Below are 13,059 nucleotides of genomic sequence, written 5' to 3' on the forward strand. Positions count from 1 at the left end.
GGACCGTAGTCAACACAGATCCAGCCGGGAAAATCAACAACCCGCGCTAGACAAATTATAAATGCCCAAATCACCCCATAAAACCCGATAACAATGGAATCCAAGATGCGGTCAACGCGATACAACTAATCAAATGAATCAATGAATTTCTAAGGTGCTTACTTACCCGATTAACAACGGAATCCAAGAGTCGGCTCGGAGTATGGCCGGAGTAGGGCCGGAGTAGTGCAGGGACTAGGGCAGGGAGTGGCGCAGGGAGGCGGGCGGCGCTGCTGCAGTGAGGCGCGCTTCAGTGGGGAGCCGGAAAAGGGAGGCGGCGGTGGGGAGCCGGAAAAGGGGCCGTCGGTGGGGAGCCGTTCTGGGTCTCACGGAGACAGAACGAGAAGAGAGAGAGATCACGGAGACAGGGAAGGGGGGATGCGTCGCTTTGAATTAATTGGGTCGGCCCGTGAATAAATTCCACGGGGGGGAATAAACAATCCGGACCGTGGATATTTTCCACGGGGGGAGGGGGGAATTCGGCCCGTGGAATTTATCCACGGGCTGGGTATTTTTAAAAATCCAGCGATTTACTGGGTATTTTAATTAAAATAATAATATTTTTGGGTAAAAATAAAAATCTCGGACCGTAGCCTTACTGAAATGTTGTATATGGCCTTATCACTTCATCAGATCCAGACTGGGTGAATGGGTGACGGAAAATGAAAATCCAAAATCCAAATCCACCCATTCATTTTAGACCCGATCTGCTAACATTTTAACGGGTACTAGCATTGACTAAGTCAACACTCCACCCTATCCACCCTTCTTCTCCCCTAATCCATTCTCCTCATTTCAAAATTTTAACGCCAGTAATGGCCATAACGGCCATAACGGCCTTAACGGCGAGCGCCGCTTTCCGTTACAACGACCCCAAGCCCACTCGCATCTCCACGAAGCGTCCCCAGACTCCTTCCAAGCTATTGCAACAGGTCTCCCATCTTTGCACCCAGAAACGCCTGTCTGACGCTGTCCGTCTCGTCACCACCTCTCCAAAATCCGATGTAGATTCAATAAGTCTAATCCTCCAATCATGTGGCTCGAATCGTGACCTGGAATTGGGTAAAAAGATTCACAAGTTCATCTCCTCTGATCAAAGGTTATCGACCCATGTTGTGCTGACGACACGCCTTATGACTATGTATGCTATGTGTGGTTCCGTGTCAGAATCGAGGTCCGTATTTGATTCCTTGGACGAGAGAAATCTATTTCAATGGAATGCTATGATTAGTTCGTACACACGAAATGATTGTTTTTATGAAGCGATAGATGTTTTTCTGAATCTGTTGTCAGAGACTGATTTGAAACCCGATGATTTTACATTTCCTTGCATAATTAAATCATGTGGGTTGATTTCAGATTTAGGTTTTGGACAACAGGTGCATGGGATGGGTTTGAAGCTTGGTTTGGGGTCAACCGACACCTTCGTTTGCAATGCTTTGATGTATATGTATGGTAAGTGCGGGCTTGTTGGTGGTGCTTTGAAGGTTTTCGACAGAATGCCTCAGAGAAATCTCGTTACATGGAACACCATGCTAGGCGTATTCTCTGAGAACAAACTGTCTAACAAAGTGATAGATTTATTTGTGGAAATGCTAGACATAGGGTGCAAAGAAGAAATTAGACCAGATGAGGCAACGTTAGTGACTGTGCTGCCAGTCTGCTCAGCTGAAGGATGGATCGAAATAGGCGAATTAATTCATGGATTAGCCATTAAGCTAGGTTTGGATTCTCATGTGAGAGTCAATAATGCACTAATGGACATGTATTCGAAGTGTGGCTTCTTATTAGAAGCTGAGCACCTCTTTTTCTCAGAAGACAAACTTCACCGAAGCCTGGTGACTTGGAATGCCATGATTGGTGGATATGCAAGAAATGGTGATATTTCAAGCTCCTTCAACCTCCTCCGTTCGATGAACTCAACAAATAACCTAAAGGCTAATGAAATCACAATTTTGAATATTTTACCAGTTTGCTTGGAACCGACTGAATTAAATAAGCTAAAAGAAATGCATTGTTTCTTGATCAGAAATAAATTGCAAGATACCCATGAACTAGTAATAAATGCCTTAGTTTCTGCCTACGCGAAATGTGGGTCCCTTGAGTATGCAGTTAGGGTTTTTAATAGCACCCATATTCAGACTGTAAATTTATGGAATGCTCTGATCGGTGGCTTTGCACAGAATGGTGATCCAGAAAATGCAGTACAATTTTTCTTCGCTATGAAAGCCGATGGGTTTGAGCCTGATTGGTACACTATTGGTAGTCTATTATCAGCTTGTGCTCACTTGAAGAATCTCTGTCATTGCAAATCGATTCATGGATATGTTATTAGAAATGGGTTAGAGAGAGATTCTTTTATTACAATATCACTTCTGTATGCTTACATACAATGTGGTATGGTATCAACAGCTAGGATTTTATTTGATTTAATGAAGGAACCAGATATGGTTGCTTGGAATGCCATGCTTACAGGTTATGCTCAAAATGGATCACCTTTTAACTCGCTTGATCTATTTAGAAAAATGCAATTGTACCATGATACTAAACCATCTACAGTTGCCACCGTAAGCGCGTTAATGGCTTGTACCGACTTATGCATACCACGGCTAGGTAGAGAATTGCATGGTTTTGCATTGAGAAATGGATATACTGACGATGCATTCATTGGAAGCTCAATAATAGATATGTACGCGAAATGTGGGTTGGTAGAAGAATCTAGAAGCTTCTTTGATAGAATTAGGCAGAAAGACTTGGTTCATTGGACTGTGATGCTAACGGGTTACGGTGTAAATGGGTTTGGTAAGGAAGCTGTTGAATTATACAAAGAGATGCAAAGAGAAGGGCTTAAGCCCGATGAGTACACATGTATCGGTCTATTAATGGCATGTGGTCATTCAGGGATGGTCGAAGAGGGTTTGAATTACTTTGAAGAAATGAAAAATATTCATGGTCTGGAACCTAAGTTGGAACACTATGCATGTGTAGTTGACATGCTTGGCCGTGCTGGACGATTGAATGATGCCGCTAAGCTGCTCGTTGAAATGCCTGAGAAACCCGATGGAAAGCTTTTAAGTTCCTTACTTGGTGCGTGTAAAATTCATGGAGACTTAAGCCTGGGAGAGAAAGTATTAAATAAACTTTTAGAATTGGAACCAGATAAATCAGAGCATTATGTATTAGCTTCTAACCTCTATGCGAGTTTTGGTAAATGGGATGATGTTAAAAGAATTAGGGGTAAAATTTCAGAAGGGGGGTTGTACAAAGACCCGGGATATAGTTGGATTGAGGTAGATGGTAAGGTTTATTCCTTCCTAGCAGGATATAACAATGGGTTTATTCCTGAAATGGATGAAATTAGAGAAGTTTGGCGCCGTTTAGAGGACCAAATATGCAAAATTGGATATGTCCCGGATTCCAGTGTTGTATTGCATGATGTGCATGAGGAAGAGAAATTGGAAAAGTTGAGGGGGCATAGTGAGAAATTGGCAATCTCCTTCGGTTTGTTGAGAAGTAAAGGAAAGGTAAAAAAATTAAGGGTTTATAAGAATATTAGAATGTGCAAGGATTGTCATAATGCGTTTAAGTTTGTGACTAAGGTTGTGGGGAAGGAGATTGTAATTAGAGATAACAAGAGATTTCACCACTTCAGCGATGGGTTGTGTTCATGTGGGGATTATTGGTGATTTAGCGGTGGATTTTCCGGGGCTGTATAGCAAAATTCTCGTGATTTCATATTTTCATTGTAGCAGTTCACCCGCTGATAACTGAAGCTGAGGTACTCACGTGTAAATAACAACTACAAGCAAGGAATAGCGACTATACTAGAGAATTAACTATATACAATCAAGTAGCTGTGTCCAACAAGCAACAAGTTACTTTGATTAAGAAAATGAGAGAAGAAAATTATTATCATTTCTAGGGGCGGACTTAAAGTAGAACAGGGGAGCAATTAGCTTTTTTGGATTTTGAGTTTTAGTAATAATATATTGATACTGATTGACTTTGTTTTTTTTTTTAAAAAGTTTTGGCCCTCTCTAGATGTTTGATTTGTTATTCGGATTAAATTTAATGTTAAAATCAAAATAAATTTCTTGAATTATGATTGATAATTAGAATTATAAATTAAAACATTACAAATTATAAGTTAGAGCATTAGAAAATATAAATTAAAATATTATTTTTTTACTGAGTATCAAATTAGTTATTTGGTTTTAATCCGATAAGATATTTTTTTGCTACCTTGACGAAAATCCTGAGTTGGTCTCTAATTCCTTGTGAAGAAAATGTTAAATGGCTATTATTGCATAGGAGATGCGTCATAGCCAGATAACCAAATTAGTTGATTTATGCGCACGTGACATGGCGGCGGTTTGTCCGGTCAGGTGACGGAAGGTCACGTGAGATTTAGTCAAAGGGTTGTTAACAATCTATCAATCTATGATGAGGTCTATTTTATCATGGCTGGGCACTATCCAACTGGGAAATATTTTTTCAACCACCTAATTAATTTGTGCCAACAGCTTGTGCATATATAATTATATCTGAAAAGAAATCTCGTGCATAATTTAGTATGAAAACAATTAAGAGAAGAAAGATTTAGGAGATTTTAAAATATGGCCAGATTTTGTGCAACACTAGTATAAGAGCAAATTATGTGGTGGTTGATAGTTTGAGAATTCGGATTATATTATCTGACAGTAATGCTTTTAAGCATAGTCACAAGATTCCCGAATTATATTCGAATAATTCGGTTTTTTGGTGATGTCGAACCGAATGCCGAATTATTCGATTGACTGAACTTTGACCTAATTAAACTCAAATAATTCACGAATTTTACGAATTTTTTCCGAATTTTCCGAATTTTTTTGCAAATTTTCCAAATTTTTGCCAGAACATTATTTTTGTTTTTGTTTTTTCTCTTTTGCAGGACTACTAGTTTGAATAATTCTAAATCATTCCTGAATTATATCCAAATTATTCCTGAATCACAAATTTTTGACCTTGCCGAACTGAGACCCGAATAATTCATATGTCACTATGCATCTTCAAATGTGACTTGACTGATAATTTTAGTAAAATTATTTACATTCCTATATATTTAATATAATTCTTAATTATAGTAAGCTAGGCATCATGTTTTGTATTGAGTGTATTTTCATAGTACAGTGTACAAAGTAACAATATGATAAACTGATAGTCCACTACAAATCTTCATTCAAGATATACTGTATCAAATTAATACTACTGGTACACAGGCAGCAGTCTAGAACGTGTAGCATTGTACCGTAGAAGAACACAAGAGAAACCTTCCGAATATATTGCTGACCAAGCTGTCAAGCAAAATAAAATCTAATTAACTTTCAACCAACAATTAAAAAAATAGGAAAGAGAAAAAATAAAATCTGCCCATCAAAAGTCAAACATTAAAAAATTATATGAACTGTCGCCTAGTAGCTTCTCCACGTAAAAGCCTCTAGAGAATATTTTTTTTTTGCTTCAAACACGCCCTTAGGCACCTCTAGAGAATAGAGATTGAATATTATAACCAGGGCCATTTCCCTTTGTCAACTCATGCATAACTAAATAAACTAACCTTCTCTCACCTCCATTTCAAATCTTCTTTTCCTCCAAAAAGTCAACTCTCCTCTTTTCCTCTTCTCCTCTTTAATCTCCAAAACTTCAAGCAAACCCTATCTTTCTCAGTTTCTCTCTCCAAAATGGGCAACACTGTGGTAAAACTGACCCCATGCCTTCTTGGAAAGGAAGCAGAAGAAAGTGCACCACAGCCCCGGAGCCAATGGCCGGTACCAGCCACAACTGATGCGCCTGATGAAGAGGGAATCGGGCAAACGATTATCTTCAAACGGGATTCTGACACCACTACTTCCATGCCGTTCCAAGCCATCCATTGTGTTTCGATCGGTGCCAACCAGCTGACACCTTCATCCATACCTTCTTCCATCATGAACGAATATTCCTTGTCGTCTTCATCTTCCTTCGACAGATCGAGTTCTTTCTCTTCCTTTGCGCTTCACCCCTCCTCCTCCTCGTTTTCCTCTTCTGATCCTTCCTACTCTGGCATTCTTGTCAGAAGCGACTCAAAGACCATCCTTCAAGAGATTCAGGCTGCAAGGGATCGGAGGATCCAGGAAAAGAAAGAGAACCCCTCTCTCTTGCGTCGCTTCACAAGCGCTGTATCAACACATTTCAAAAAATACAAGGGGCTATCAGTGTGTGCCTCTGTTGCTGGCACATTTCAAGAGCCTTGTGATGAGGGGAAGAGTGATCCGGGGCCCGTGCACTGGGCTCAGGGAAAGGCGGGTGAGGATCGGGTTCACGTGGTGTACTCGGAGGAACACCAATTGCTCTTTGTTGGAATATATGATGGTTTTAATGGCCCCGATGCGCCTGACTTCCTATTGGCCCATCTGTACCAGGATATTTTGTTTGAGCTTGAAGGTATTCAATGGGAACAACAGCAGCACCAACTGGTAATATTACTAGACAAAGTAGCATTAATTAATTTCCCTATTTCTTGCTTGCATACTTACAGTTACCTACTCTAAATTAAGAAAAATATATAGAATCTGATCATATAGCTAGTATACATATTATACTTTTATCCTATATAATGTTCGTACGTAAATGTCAAACTGTGTATATGTTATATATATACATTAAATATTTGCAAGCTTTAATTACATGCCTGTTATAAGAAAATGTACAATCAGAGGTGCTAATTGTACCATTTTGACAGGTTGCTTATATAAATAGAACAAGAAATATGAGAACTTAGGATAATGCATCATATTAATTATAACATTGTTGATTAAGAAATTGATCACTTGACAGTTAAACTAGAACAATTAATTGATCATCTTGTTGTTATACTTCAACACAAGCTCTCCATCTCTAATCAACCTCCAGTGTTACCCTTTATAAATTAATTCTATAATCCTCAATCTATACAGGTACTGGATGCAATGTCAAGTGCATTGAAACGAGCAGACGAGGAATACCTCAGCATGGCTGACACAAACCCAGAGCTGGCAGTAGTTGGTTCATGTGTGCTAGTGATGCTAATGAAGGGAGAGGATTTGTACGTGATGAATGTTGGGGATAGCCGTGCTGTTCTGGCACAGAAAGCGGAGCCCGATCTGTCAGGCGTGCTTGGGAGGGCTGATGAGGACTTAGAGAGATTAAAGGTCGAGATAATGCGCCAGCTCGAGGCCTATGAACGGGACCAGTTGTCAGGTTTGGTTGCTATACAGCTGACCATGGATCACAACACTGATGTCTATCAGGTAACAATTAATTAAACGGTTGAAATGGGGGTAATGCATGGTTTTCTTTTGGTGCTTGCTTTGCATAATCTTAAGAGAAATGTATGGTTTTACACTTTTACTGTGCAAGTGTTCTTTCTCAGGAATCAGACAGTATATATAATTAGTGGTAAATATGATGAAATATCATACAATTACCATGCATGATCATTTTTGGAACAGAAAAACCAGCTTGTTATATGTATTCCTTGCATGTTAAATATTTAACACGATAGACAATCAGACATGCAATTGTCAGCTATTTCCGATATATATAAATAGACACCTACACAGCATAATCTTTCTTTCTATCAAGAGAAACGCGCATTTGTTGTTTTATCATCACAAAGACAAAATTTTGGTACTCATTAAATATAATTTGGGTCTTATTTGTACGGGATTACATATAAACAGGAGGTCAGAAGGATACGAAGTGAGCATCTCGATGATCCGTGCCCGGTTTCGAAGGGTAGAGTTAAGGGCACTTTGAAGGTCACGCGAGCTTTTGGTGCTGGTTTTCTAAAACAGGTAACTACTCCAAGCTTTCTATATATGCGTGTTTGTGTTAGTACGTATGTGTGCGTTTGTGCGTGCGCGCTGCATTCACATGTTTATCCAAGACTGTTGTTTACACATACTTCACATAAAAAGCTTCTCGTTAAACTGCAACAAGTATATAACATCTATCAATTTTTGCAGCCAAAATATAACAGGGCAATTCTGGAAGTGTACAAGGTAGATTACATCGGAACGTCTCCGTACATAAACTGCAACCCGTATTTGCGACACCACAAGGTGGGCAAAAGGGACAGGTTTCTCATTCTATCCTCCGATGGCCTGTATGATCACTTCAGAAACGATGAGGTCGTTACTCAGGTTGAGATGTTCACTTCCATGCATCCCCAAGCAGATCCTGCTCATCACCTTGCCGAGCTAATCCTTCGAAGTGCTGCATTAAAAGCAGGTATATATATATATCTCCATTCTATTATATATTAAGCACGTTGGGTGTCCGATTCTCCAATGGCTACGATTGAAAGATAAAACTTCGGATTAGATCTCAGCCATCCAATTACATAATTTGTCTTGTTTTAATTAAATGCATATGTTTTATGTATAGAATTCTAAATTTAGTTAAAAACATACTCACCACATGTTCTGTCACACGATACGTTACAATGCTAATGACATATCTCATCAACTAAAAAAAAAAAACAGTTATGGATGTAACTTGTAAGGATAGTGTTCTTGTACCAAACAGAATGCACAATACCTTTTTTTTTTTTTTGCAAATTATGTACTATATATTTTTTATTCAAAAGTCATTTAATTCATTGAATACATAAATATAGAGTAGAACTAGGGTGTTTCTAAGTTCACCAATATTTCCTGTGAACTCAATTCTAAAATCTATCGGATTGACTTCAAATGACGAATTCGAACCTTTGAAATCCGTCTACATTACAAGTGATGCGTCTACATGCAATTTTTTTAATAATTTCAATAATTTACAATAAATTCAAGAGATCAAAATTAGAAGATTTATAAATTAATTTTAATACATTCATTTTTTGAACGTTTTTTGACCACTTGACTCTATACAAAATTAATTTGAAAATTTAAAACTCTTGCATATAGACACATCACTCGTAAGGTAGACAGGTTTCAACGGTTCGAATTCATCATTTGAAGTCAATCTGATAGATTTTAGAATTGAGTTCACAAAAAAAATTGATGAACTTAGGAACACCCTAGTTCTACTATTCCATAAATATATATAGTTGTATTTCTACTCCTGAAAGCGATTCCTTAATTTTCTATTATTTTGTTTGGTGGTTATATGCAGTCATGATATTACCAACTTTTTTGTAAAATAAAAAAAGAACAATAAATTTTTTTTTTTAAATTAATTTCAGGAAAGGATGTGAATGATTTAATTGGGCTGCCACAAGGTGAAAGGAGGAAATACCATGATGATGTTTCTATTGTAATTATATCTTTGGATGGAAAGATTTGGAGAACTTCGCCATGTTTAGACGAAAGAAACAATGGTGTATGACGATGTGAGAGATCATACTATAGAGTATATATATATACCGTTTTAATTAGATATATAATAGTTCATATACTTCGGTGCTATTTTACTACGTACATGGAGCATTTTATTTTGCTTAATTTATAGGAGGTTTGGGTTATTTGATGGTTTGGGTGGGGTGGTTCTATTTTTTCTTTTATTTTTTTTTTCCTTTTTTGTCCTGATTTTTTTTTTATTATTTCATTGTATAGTATAGGATGAGACAAACTTTTTGTAGTTTAAAATAAAAAAATATATATAAATAGAGGCTTTATACAAACTTCTCTTTAAAAATATATAGATCTTTTTGATACGATTCTCCACTGTTGAATTATATAATATTTGATTAAATAACATCTCATGTTACACACAAGTAATATTATATGAATGTAGTCCCCTCCATGACATTTTCATGACAAGTAGATAATTCAGCAATGAGAGATCATTTGCAAAATAATAAATTGGCCTTTGATACATACATGTTATCATGAAACAAATCTAGAGTTATATTATTTCACTAAATAATAGAGATTGGTATTGGAAAAAAAATAGATTTCCTCATTATATTGTTAATAGTCAAACCTTGTCAAGAGCTCAATTAATGCTTCCAATTAGATCATATTATATATAGTATGAAGCGTGTTGATTGGGAACTTTAAATTTAAAATTTATTAATAAAAATATAATAAGTTAATAACTAAGTGATGGTGGAGATTATGTGATAATTTTGTTTTAAATGGAAAGGTGTTGTTAGACAAATGTGGAAATAAAATAGTTTGGTACTAATTAACCAGTGTTGAAAAAAACGTCCATTTAGTCTGATTAATTGGCCGATTAGTTGACAGTGACGAAACTGTCATGAATTTTCTTGACTAATCAGACGATTATTTTCGAATGTTAACGATTATTTTTTATTATTCTCGATTAATCGCTTAGTAGTATCTTATCCATCCGATGACCGCATACCGTTATTTACAACACTGGTACTGACAACAAAATTTACTGCATTTCTTTATAAAACAGTTTGCAGGTATATACTTGCTTAAAATATTACAGAGATTTAATTAAGATACATTCTTCCTTAGCGTACATTTCATGATTAAAATATGAAATTGAGATGTTGTTAATTTTTTTATCCATGAAAAGTTCATTTTCATCAATGTACAATTATTAGGACATTAAAAGAAATTATATGCATTAAACGAGACTTTTGACTAATTAATGAAATTGTGATACTAATTTTTTTATATCAATGATGCTTAATTTGATACTTTTAATGTAATGATCTTTTTATCCTTCAAAAACGGTTATTAATTATTCAAAATGTTATTTTATATAATGTATATAGTAAAACTTGAAAAATAATTATTACGTATTGATGCGTGCTACGGATCTATATTTTTATTTTCCAAGTTTAAACAATTGGTCCGAACCGTTGAATATGATCTCCATATGAAAATACATTTGGAGACTAAATTTTATATTTTTTAGAACTTTTACTATTTTGTTACATATATAAAAAATTATTACTTTCGGATGGTCTAGAATTTTTAGATGAAGTGATTTTCTACTTATGTAAAAAAAGTAATAAATAAATTCTTAAATCTAACATATGATATTAAAGTACATTTTCAAATGGATATTATGATTAATTAACGGTTGAAATTTGTTATTTTGAAATTTGATAATAAAAATAAAAATTATCTTTAGCACAATTCAATCCGTAATATACACATTATAGCCTTTAGTGTACAATATGTTATCAATAACTAGAATTTGAAGGTGTTAAGAGTAATTATTCATCTATTTAAAAGAAAAAAAACAATTTTGTGATTGGTAAGAAGGAACAAGGTTTAATTAATGATTATTTATTACCTATGAAGAGCGGTGCCAATGTATTTGGCTTGCGTACCTCTCTCACAAAAATGAGTTATGTTGCTTATTGATTATTCCTTAATTAATTTCCTCCATGTTTTTAAGTTGGATTAATTTCTCAATATAATATTTTTCTTATTTTAACACTTTAGATGGTTTTTGAACGTTTAGATGCGTTTTTCTTTTTCTTTTTCTAAATGATATAGTAAATTAGTAGAGAATAGATAAGAGATAATTGAGTATTGTGGATTATTTGAACTATATAATAAGAGGAGTATTGCGGGCTATTTAGACTAAAAAGAATGATTATTTTTTGGATGAAAGGGCACAAAAAATTATTGGATCTTGGGGTGTAATATTATTTTGGTGTAAAGATCATTAATTACCTAGTGATCTTAAATTTCTTTTGCACATCTGAAAGAAGGAAATGAAGATTTGAATACTATGGAGCAAGAAATGAAAATAATTCAAGCGTGGTGTTGTTTATTTTTTTATTAGATTAAATGTTTGTGTTTTGATTATGAGCAGGGACGAAACTAGTGTGTTACAGAGGTAGGCATTTGTCTACTCCTAAAAATATTTTTCTTGTGGATTAGATTTTTTTTTTTTAGTTGCTTATCTCTAGCCTCCGTCTCATTAGAGGCAGTCATTTCCTTTTTATTATTATTGAGTGTTCTTGTTGATTTCTTTCAATTTTTTTTGGTTTTTCTAGCTGTAGAATCGGCCTTGTGCGAGTTGGAGAAGATGGAGATAGATATGACCAAGGGGCCCCATATGTTGGCCTCACAACCATCTCTTTAGCTCATGTCTAGAATTCGGCTAGAGATGTTTCTTGTGTACTGTGTGCAAATTTGAACAAGGTTCACATGGTCTAGGTTTATATAAAACGAAGAGATCTCTTAAAAATTTAAATGACATGACACCTCTTTCTTTCTCTGGGTCCAATTGGTTGATTTTCCTTTAGCTGTACCAAAATTGCACCAAAAATTGTATTTTTTTTTTGTGAAATATTGTAAAATCAACTATTTGGAGATTTTTCGCGTTCTTTGTATCGAAATTCTCAGTTTAACGCGTAGAATATTATCATGGATTTTAATTTCAAGAAATCCAAATTCTATTTTTGCGAATTTCAAGAAATTAGATTTAAAGGCATTGATGTTGTAACTTTTGTTATGTTGAAATTTTTTTGGCAACTATATATGTTCGTCTACCCCTGATAAAATTCCTGACTTCGTCACTGATTATGGGTGCACTTGTAACCGTTATGGAAAAATTAATACTCCATTAAGGATGTTAATATTATATATATAAGTCTTATTCATCCGGTTTTGTTTCCCAGTTCTCGTTATTTTGATCGAATGCTTCTAAACATCATTTTTCTTTCTTCTCATATAGAGCAAATGTATTTGATATATATACTTGAGGTGCAATATATATCTTAAAAGTATAGCAACTTTTTTGTATTTTTCTTTTGCTGGTCATGTTGTTTACAATATTATATATCTTTAACATTTTGTAAATGATTTGATAGGTCCATAATTTCTAAATTTTTTTTAATATAAATTATTTTCATTAATAAATACTTATATTTCCATATCAGAAGTTCAAGAAACAACTCTATTATATACGAGTTATTATCTTCTCACATGTGGGACAAATGCTCTATCTTGAAAACTTAAAACTAGTGTACATGAACTGGGTTTTACTTCTGGCCTATCCTGAAAAATAATATTGCCTTATCCTGAA

At 35.2% G+C, this 13,059-nt stretch overlaps 2 protein-coding genes across 3 annotated transcripts; both read left to right on the forward strand.

Annotated features, from left to right (window-relative positions):
- Window positions 1-795: 795 nt before the first annotated feature.
- Window positions 796-3,980, forward strand: LOC144573526 (Pentatricopeptide repeat (PPR) superfamily protein). 2 transcript variants are annotated; one of them, XM_078323310.1, is made up of 2 exons: window positions 1,045-1,213; window positions 1,405-3,980. In XM_078323310.1, the coding sequence occupies exons 1-2, from the start codon at window positions 1,183-1,185 to the stop codon at window positions 3,723-3,725; spliced, it is 2,352 nt and encodes a 783-aa protein (XP_078179436.1). In that variant the 5' UTR covers window positions 1,045-1,182; the 3' UTR covers window positions 3,726-3,980. The 2 variants fall into 2 exon arrangements, with proteins under 2 accessions (XP_078179435.1, XP_078179436.1); XM_078323309.1 differs by having other exon boundaries at window positions 796-3,980.
- A 1,642-nt stretch (window positions 3,981-5,622) lies between these two features.
- LOC144573653 (putative protein phosphatase 2C 46) lies at window positions 5,623-12,114 on the forward strand. Its single transcript, XM_078323426.1, has 6 exons — window positions 5,623-6,533; window positions 7,014-7,346; window positions 7,779-7,892; window positions 8,064-8,328; window positions 9,281-9,415; window positions 12,026-12,114. Exons 1-6 carry the CDS (start codon window positions 5,760-5,762, stop codon window positions 12,112-12,114), a joined length of 1,710 nt encoding a protein of 569 aa, XP_078179552.1. The 5' UTR covers window positions 5,623-5,759.
- The last annotated feature ends 945 nt before the right edge of the window (window positions 12,115-13,059 follow it).

This window comes from Carex rostrata, chromosome 21 (genome assembly GCF_964058835.1).
Source record: "Carex rostrata chromosome 21, lpCarRost1.2, whole genome shotgun sequence".
Classification (NCBI taxonomy): Eukaryota; Viridiplantae; Streptophyta; class Magnoliopsida; order Poales; family Cyperaceae; genus Carex; species Carex rostrata.

Coding starts and splice junctions, on each gene's coding strand:
- LOC144573653 (XM_078323426.1), top strand. CDS start 5,760: ATGGGCAACACTGTGGTAAAACTGACCCCATGCCTTCTTGGAAAGGAA. Junction 7,893..8,063: donor GTGCTGGTTTTCTAAAACAG/GTAACTACTCCA, acceptor CAATTTTTGCAG/CCAAAATATAACAGGGCAAT. Junction 9,416..12,025: donor TTTAGACGAAAGAAACAATG/GTGTATGACGAT, acceptor TGGTTTTTCTAG/CTGTAGAATCGGCCTTGTGC.
- LOC144573526 (XM_078323309.1), top strand. CDS start 855: ATGGCCATAACGGCCATAACGGCCTTAACGGCGAGCGCCGCTTTCCGT.